The sequence below is a fragment of the Ursus americanus genome, chromosome 10 (assembly GCF_024610735.1).
Source record: "Ursus americanus isolate L20-20 chromosome 10, mUrsAme1.1.p, whole genome shotgun sequence".
In the NCBI taxonomy this organism is placed as follows: Eukaryota; Metazoa; Chordata; class Mammalia; order Carnivora; family Ursidae; genus Ursus; species Ursus americanus.
In genome coordinates this window covers 53,414,729-53,423,643 of record NC_142136.1, presented here as the reverse complement: position 1 = coordinate 53,423,643, position 8,915 = coordinate 53,414,729, and the positions used below count along the sequence as shown (strand labels likewise).

At 38.2% G+C, this 8,915-nt stretch overlaps 1 protein-coding gene across 1 annotated transcript in view; it reads right to left on the bottom strand.

Annotated features, from left to right (window-relative positions):
* Positions 1-292: 292 nt before the first annotated feature.
* The window catches only part of GPALPP1 (GPALPP motifs containing 1), a 35,624-nt gene continuing 27,001 nt past the window's right edge, over positions 293-8,915 (bottom strand). Inside the window, exons 8-9 of the mRNA XM_045796776.2 lie at positions 4,158-4,376; positions 293-3,392 (exon numbers count right to left, since the gene is read on the bottom strand). Coding sequence (XP_045652732.1) covers positions 4,158-4,376 — 219 coding nt within the window. The 3' untranslated portion in view covers positions 293-3,392. The remainder of the gene's footprint in view (positions 3,393-4,157; positions 4,377-8,915) is intronic.

Below are 8,915 nucleotides of genomic sequence, written 5' to 3'. Positions count from 1 at the left end.
CCAACTGTTATAAAACCTTATGATACGTAGAACAATGGAATCTTGGTTATAAACCAGTTCTAGCCTCTCCTGGGCCATGGTGCTCTTAATAGCATTTCCAATTTGTCTTGCGTATCTAAAGAAGCAGTTACTGTTTGTAGTTATATTGGGATAATGAAAACCGGGCAAGTGAGTTTTCTTCCTAAAATAATCCGGTTGGCTAGAATATATTTTAGTAGAATATTCTCTTTGCCAATATTGCCTGCTTCAGAGGAGTTAATTATATTAAAACAGAAGAAAAATAAAAGACCACAACTTCTCAGATAGAGATGAAACTTTATTTACACATAAAAAATTATACATCAGGAATTCTTTTCTAAAAACAGTCTTTTCCTGTAAAGTTCAAAATGAAAAGTTTTAAAGGGGCAGTGTATAGCTCTTCATAATATTTTACAAACTAGAGTCACAGTTAAACAATTTTTTAAGCTGCAAAAAAATATACCTCTCCTATAATAGGAAATGTATGACCTCTGTAACTGCAGACTTAAATCTCATGAGAGCATCAAAAGCCAAAGTAAAATGAATTAATATCATGAAATAGAAAGAATTGGCACTGATGTTACATAGGCACTATCTCTAACCACTTCCCTCCATGTTAATTCTTCCTCTTAGGTACATAACTCAACAGAGAATTGTTTTTTCTAACAATACTTATCACTACCATGGAAGAAGTACAAAAGAGACATGACAGGGCTCTTGTAGAGAGTTTAACAACCTATCTCCCATGATCATATGTTTCTGAGTAATAATATTAACATTATCCACCCTATATAAGAAATAAATGTGCCACTATGTTTGGGGACCAAATAATTTATAGAATAACTATTCATCTATTCTGGAGCATGTAAGCTTTGGTACCACGTCAATCTCAACCTCACTTCTAAAAAAAGTCATTAATTCGAAGAACTATTTTAAAAGCTCAAGCGATAAATTAAATGTCACATGGTTGCTATATCCAAATACGATTAAAAGCTCTTAGTAAGACCATGGCTTTTTTTTTTTTTTTCTTTTTAAGAGCAGGGCTTAATTTACAATATTTTGCCCAACATAAAAAGGCTTTAATTTATCTGATAATGAATGGGTGAAGCCATCATCTCTCACCTCTGTCCCCACTCCCAATTCCCTTACTTGCAAAAACCACCATTTTTTTTTTTATCAGTAATGTGGTTACTTGTGGAAGTAACTCGATCAATCTGAGATGACAATTTATAGAGGTGGGAAAAGTCATGTAATTTCAGGTACAACGAACTTAGATGTCACCTTCGATAGAAAAGAAAGTTAAAGTACTGGCTGCACCTTTTGAACTGAGTGTTGCTCTGTTTTCTTCATTTTTAAGTTTCGAAGGAGGTCACAGTTCTATAAAACTTAGCCAAGAAGTATAGGAAGTTACAAAGTTCTTATTAGAAAATGTCAACGATGCCAATTTTCTGCCAGATGGATGGAGACCTGATTTAAGTAGGTTTTTTACCATTTTGGAAAAGGGGAGGGGCTGACATTAGCACCTTTCCATTCTGTGGAAACAGCAGCTCTGTTCTTTTATTATCAATGGTGTTATATTGGGCGTAGTCTCTCTGGGGAGAATAAAAACTTCTGGTCTGGCCTGACATTTGATTAACACTGGCCTGGGGTGGCATGAAGCGGTAAGGTGGTAACTCATGGAAAGCAGAAAGAAGAGGTGTTTCTCGCTTTTGCTGGGACAAAGACGTTTCAAGGCGAGGGAAAACACAGTAAATACGTGATACGGAAGTATCCTATCCCCTTAAGATGAAGAAAACAAAGAAAAATAAGTAACCAAAGGTGACATTTTTACTTCAAAAAAAATCAAGTTTCCCAAAAATATATGTTAGGAATTTATGCAAGGATGATTTTTCACTGGGGAAAAATTACAACAAAATTAAATAAGAGCAATGGATGCTTTTGCACAAAGTTTTGTGTACAGAAAATATTACTCACTAAAAATGACATCTTAGGCAAACGGCAGCTCTGTTCAATTCTGCTTAGACAAGCTTTTTCAGTTTGCTTAGAAGAATTCATCTTTTTAAGAGCTACGCTCCTTGACTAGGCTACTGTTTATGCTGATCTCATAAAAGCAAAGAATAATTTGTGCCATAATCTGAACAGTTCACTCAATTGTCATAAAGCCTAAATGAAGTAGGAATCAGAATGTTTTTCCATTAAAAGCTCACACTTCCCGCCTAGTCTCTCATTTTGTGTTCTTTTTTTCCCACAGAAAACAAAAAACAAAACCTCTCATGCTTTGTCGAAACTAGAACACAGAAGTAGTGAACAATTAGGATGGCTCTGTAAGAAAACATAACTTAGAGAATTTGAATTTAGGCTTTAACTATTTAGAATATTCTATTTAACATCTTAACAGATGGTGCTTCAAGCGTTACAAACTTACATACTCTCATTAGGGTGGTTATGATTAGAGTTTCCATTTAGATTTTTGTACTCAGGGATTATGAACTTGATTTTTTAAAAAGGCGTTTCATGATTGATGTAAAGGATCAGTCCCCAATAACTTAGCTAAAATCTATTAAATATAAATGGGTAAGATAAGATCATCGCAAAGCCAAGTTTAAAGACTTAGAAAGCTTAGGTGGGACCATGGAGACCAAGTCTTAGACTTCACACTGCCAATGCTTAATGGCAGATTTTGTCCCTCAGATTGCCTCCCCTAGAAATCCTTATGAAAGTTGGAAAAATCAAAATAGTTTTTCCTTAGCACATGAGATAATGCAGAGGCCCTTCTTTCTGATTTAAAAACCAACCACCAACCCTTAAAAATCAAAAACAAAAGCCCAAACAACAAATAAAAAGCCCCAATTGCCCAAACAAGCAAAATGTGAACAAAACAGACGAAACCTCCGAGCCCCCTCTTTGTAAATGTGTATTCACGGGCTGCAGTTTGGAGGGAAAACCCAAACAATTTCAAATCCGTGGATTTACTGCAAGGACCCGACTCGCTTACTGCAGGGCAGGTGAGTAACATTTGATGAGGAGGTCTAAGCTCTGGTGGAGACTCGGTGGCTAGTCCTGACCAGATCTTTCAGGATGCTTGTGAGACACCACAAAAATTAGGGAATAGATAGGAGATCCTCAAAATAATTATCTGAAGAAAAGCCCACACTTCCTCAGAAGCCAAAGACACATAAAATTCTATTCCACATAAGAAATACTGACTTCAGGTTTCCACAGGACTTACAGGACATACAGCACAAGGTAAGTTTGTATGGTTTTTAACACTAAAGTCATCTCTAATCTTAAGAAACTCAAAACAAAGGGATAAAGGTGGACAGACAGATAAAAGAGTATTCTTCAACTTTTCTTCATTGCACAGGGTAATCCCCCTGAGGAATAAGAAAGTTCAGTAAGTTGGAAAATATTTGACTTTAACTATATTTTCCTTTATTTTTTTATTTTTAATTATTTTAGATTTTATTTTTAAGTAATCTCTACACCCCAACGTGGGGCTCGAACTCACAACCCCGAGAACAAAAGTCGCATGCTCCAATGACTGAGCCAGCCAGGCACCCCTGTATTTTCCTTTAAAGCCACATTTTAATATTGATGTAGGTTTCACACAATTAAAAATGATAAAGATTTTAAGAAGCAACCTCATCTTTTACGTAATTCCTTACTCACCTTTAGGAACCCTTGTCAGACTGGGCTGTGGATGAAGGATATAATGATTCTGAACCTTAACTTACAGAGAAGCTTTCAAAGCAAAGGACGTCTTCTAACTGTGATCTTGTTTAACACAGAGATTATAAACACATCTCCTTTCTCCATTCTTTTCAAAAAAGCACGCATATTTAACCAAGCTTCAAACCACTCTTCCCTCTGCCATTTCTTATAAACTAAACTTTAACTTTAGTGTCTTTAATAGGAAATGCCTGAAGACAAGGCTACTTTTCCAGTAAACTACATTTTTTATCCCACAGGGCTGAATATTCAAAAAATCATGACTGACTTATCAAAAAAGATTTTCAGGTTTATAATCTACTTTATTATAAAAACAAAGAGGTTTTTACACACAATTATTTATGGATAACAGAGTACTTAGAGAAGTTCAAATTTATCAGTTTGAAAATATACCTCACTGAAATACTTACTTATAAAAACATACTGCCTTTGCCGTGGGAAAATCTGGTGTTTAGTTCTCTAGACTTCTTTATCAGAGCTTTTTTCTGAGCTTCGTCAAACCGATTAACCTTGAGATCTTTATCACGGTCAAATGGTATTCTTTCTTGGGGCTTATTTTTCTCCTCAGCAGCCTTATTCTTTAATTTTTTATGATGAATGTCCATAAGAGATTCCGATCTTTTTGATTCCTGGGGGAGAGCAAGAGAGTAGAAATGAAAATCTTTGTTTGTACAGATTATGGACAGAATATGATCATGAAGCAAAATGATTAAGTGGTAATGATCAACATTAAGGAAATGATGAACACTTTACAAACCCTATCAGGTTTTGCCAAATCCAAGACACGATCTATGAAGAAAATGTATACTGGAGGCAAACTCAATGAAACCAAAATGAAGATATCTATAACTACCATTACATAATAGTAATGAAAAGAAAGCAAGACAGAGAGGAAATAAATTTTGAAATAACCATGTGCGGTGTGTCACAATTAGAGTCCAAGCCAAGAACATGAGTGAGAAAGGAAGAGCAATTATATCGTCACTGAGAAGCCTGGGTAAAGTGTCATGGCTGCGCTAGTCTGTGAAGCCTGAATGGGTGGAGAGGAAGGGAAGGGCACGGCCAGGCTGAAGCAGAAACAAGCGCAAACCCGAAAAATAATGGCACAGGAGTGACAAAATTCAAGGCCCGTTCAGGATATACTGGCATATTCCATTTGCTGAGAGATTCTTGTTCCTTTCAGTTTTCTATTCTTTCTCCTACATCCCTCATTTTCTTTCTTAGCTGGGACACGTGCTCACAGTTTCAAATATACCTAGTAGGATGAGGTCTGAGCAAAGGCCATTGGTTTCATCAACTAGAGATTCATTCTAGACCTTTCAGTATTGATTGAAGTATAAGAAAGAATGGCCCTGGACTGAAGAAACAGGGAGTGGAATGCTGCAGTCGTTGCAGGCAAGACAGACCGGCAGCCTTCAAAAGGGGGCAGATGTGGGCCTGCGGGCTACGGAGAGTGGGGTCCATGTGGTATGAAGGCATGGATAATTTTAAGGTTATCCACCCACAAGGCTCAACTTCTTTACGTACCCTCACTTAAAACTGGTTTGCTCCATAACGCATCTTGTTATCTTGATCTCTCGCTTTTTATTATAGCCCTTTGCCACATAACAAAGGAGAGGCCTCTCAGAATCTTACTGTAAGAATATCGGCTAGGAGAGCAAGTCTCCATGGTTTGAAACAAAAAATGTGGAATACTGGGATGAGGAAACTTCCTCTAACTGAGGTACTGTAAACCTAGGAAGGCTTTGTGTTCTTCTGTGTCTTTTTTTTTGGGGGGGGTGGGAAGACTTTTATTTATTTATTTAGAGAGTAGGAGTGGGAGGGCAAGGGGGAGGATATTTTTTAAAAAAATATTTATTTGAGAGAGAAAGAGAGAGCGAGTGAGAGCAGGGGGAGGGGTAGAGGGAGAGAATCTCAAGCAGACTCCCCACCTACTGGGGAGCCTGAAGTGGGGCTCGATCTCATGACCCAGAGATTGTGAACTCAGTGAAAATCAAGAGTCGGATGCTTAATGGACTGAAGCACCCAGGCGCCCTCTTCTTCTGTGTCTTAAACATATTTCTTGTAAGTGTGTGGGGTGTCCCTCAGAAATTGGTGTTTTGGTTTTTGTTCGAATGTTCTGTGCTCAGACAGACTGGCAGTGGAAGAAGGGGTAATTTTTGCTTAGCAACCACCTCTCTTGAAGGCCCTACCCTGTTAAAGAATGTGTTTGCAAGCAAAGAAGTAGAGCTTAGTGAAAGTGACGTAACAAGGCACTGGTAAGAAACGCTGAAAATGGGAGCATCCTCTTTCATCCAGGAGACGAACTACCATGCCTACCTATCTGCGTTAGAATTCAGAACTGTCACTGGAATAATTATTAACACATCTACTTGAATGGAAAAATGAAGCGAGATTTTCTGACAGAAAGTAAGTCTTACTTGGTGGATCTGACTTTATCAATTAGGTTATGTGGTAGTTACTCCCCATCAACTGAATAAGCTCAATCTGGAGCTCCATGTTTTAGCAGAAGGTACAAAAGATATTATGTTAAGTATTTATTTGAATTGCCATTATTTCCATTTTCCAAATCCCTCTCACTCATTTCATAAATCTTGGTAAAATCTTTTAGAAACAAATTGATTTGCAAGTCAAGAGCTTTCCAATTCTTTTTTTTTTTTTTTTTTAAGATTTACTTATTTATTTGAGAGAGAGAGAGAGAGAGCAAGAGTGCACGCGAGGGGGGCGCCTAGGCGGCTTAGCCATTAAGCATCTGCCTTCGGCTCAGGTCATGATCCCAGGGTTCTGGGATCGAGCCCCGCATCGGGCTTCCTGCTCAGCGGGAAGCCTGCTTCTCCCTCTCCCACCCCCCCTGCTTGTGTTCCCTCTTTCGATGTCTCTCTCTGTCAAATAAATAAATAAAATCTTAAAAAAAAAAGAGTGAGTGTGAGGTGGGGAAGGGCAGAGGGAGAGACACTTGTCAATATAATCGTAAAAGATTTTCAAGTGTAAAAGAGACTTCTATTATGATAAAATTCTGTGGCAGAAGAGAGATAAAATTATGAATTCAAGGAGACAATGGGATGAAATAAAATTTCCAAATGTTAAGGAAGTGCTTGTTTAGGTATATTTTTTAATGGATAATAACTGATACTGAATTGCTAGGGCACTTGGATTCCATTTGAAACATTTAACAGAGTAATACCCTATAAAATACATTTTTGATAACTACTGAAACTTACGATAAAATTTTTAGATGTCAAGGATAAAGGTTTCTTTTATGGGATACCAAACAAAAACACTGAAAGACTGCTGGTCTCCACTCCTGACGGACTGACAAGAAATACAGACTCCTGAGCCCCATCGTAGATTTCGTGAATCCAAATTGCCAACTGTGAGTCTCAGAAACCTGTGCTTTTAAAAATCACCCACCAGCTGTGGAACCTGCTATGGAGATGATGCTTTCCGGTGACTGGGTATTAGCAGAGAGGAGAGAGAAGGCGGCACAAAGGACATGAGGAGCAGGGGTAACTGCAGGGTGAGGAGCTATAATGTGACAGAATTATGTATGAATGTATAAATGTAAGAACGCCATACTAGAAAACCTTAATCTTTCAGCATCATTTCTCTACAGTTTCCCTCCCTTTCTCATGAATGAGGAAATACCTCACTAATGGGGTCATAAGGATGAAGGCAGACAGGCTATCAAGAGTTGGAAGGGGGAAGTCCTGAAGATCTAAGGAGGCGCTGGAGAAAACAGAGCACAAGGTTTGGAGGAGATGCGTGGAGAGGTGAGAAAGAAGAAGCCGCTGAGGAACAGGACTGATACAGATGATCAAAACTGCGCAAAAGGATGGGCGCCTGGGTGGCTCAGTGGCTAAGTGTCTGACTCTTCATTTCGGCTCAGGTCATGATCTCAGGGTCATGAGACTGAGCACCGTGTCAACTTGCTCTTTCTCTCCCTCTGTTCCCCCATCTCTCTCTTTGAAAAAAATCCAAAAAACAAAAAAACCGCACAAAAGGTAACAAAAGCAAACAATAATGGAGAAATAAAGATGGCAGGTTTCAATTTACTGATCCCCTATATTAGTGAATTAAACATCAGTAAAGAGAGGAATACATCAAACCACTGCACTACTACAAGCAATTCAAATGATTCAAGAGCTCAAATCTGTTATGATAAATGAACTGTTTTATCTGCGGCTTCAGGGATACTGTCTGTCTCCGCATAACTTGCACATTGTGGCACCCATGAGCAAACCAATGCTGCAGCTATAAAAAAAAAGAAAAATGAAAACAACCAGAAACAGTTCACTAAAAATCACCCTGAGGACAATTCATGTACAGAGCAATTTGCTAAATGACCAATTTGTTGATTTACCAAATTTAATCATTTAACAAAATTTTGTTTTGTAACAATTTATAAAAGCCAGTGCAATTTATTTTGAATGAAGTAATTTTTTGGCTGCTTTTGAAAATTCATGCTAAGGATCTAGTTCTTTGGTTTTTATTTTGTCTTCATGGTAATACTTTAAAGAGTGTTTGATTTTATCAAAACCAAGAGTTAGAGGGTGGTCTTAAGACTATTACTATTTTGAAAAGTATATATTGTGAATAACTAAAATTTCAGCTTAAGATTACAACCCTAGGGGTGCCTGGGTGGTGCAGTTGTTAAGCGTCTGCCTTTGGCTCAGGGCTTGATCCCAGCATTCTGGGATCGAGCCCCACATCAGGCTCCTCCGCTAGGGGCCTGCTTCTCCCTCTTCCACTCCCCCTGCTTGTGTTCCCTCTCTCGCTGGCTGTCTCTGTCAAATAAATAAATATAATCTTAAAAAAAAAATTATAACCCTAATCTTTTTGGTACATTTTTAAATTTTATTTTTTTTTATTTGAGAGAGAGAGAGAGAGAGCGTGCAAGGGGAGCTGGGGGAGGGGCACAGAGAGAATCTTAAGCAGGCTCCATGCCGAGCATGGAACCCAACTTGGGGCTTCATCTCAGGACCTTGAGATCACGACCTGAGCCGAAATCAAGAGTTGGATGCTTACCCAACTGCGCCACCCAGATGCCCTTTGATGCATTAAAGTAAACGCAGACGTCATTACACATATCCCTAAAGCACTTCAGCATTCACTTCATTAGCTAGAATTCAATATTTACCCACAATTTTTTCCTTTAAGGTAAATTCACA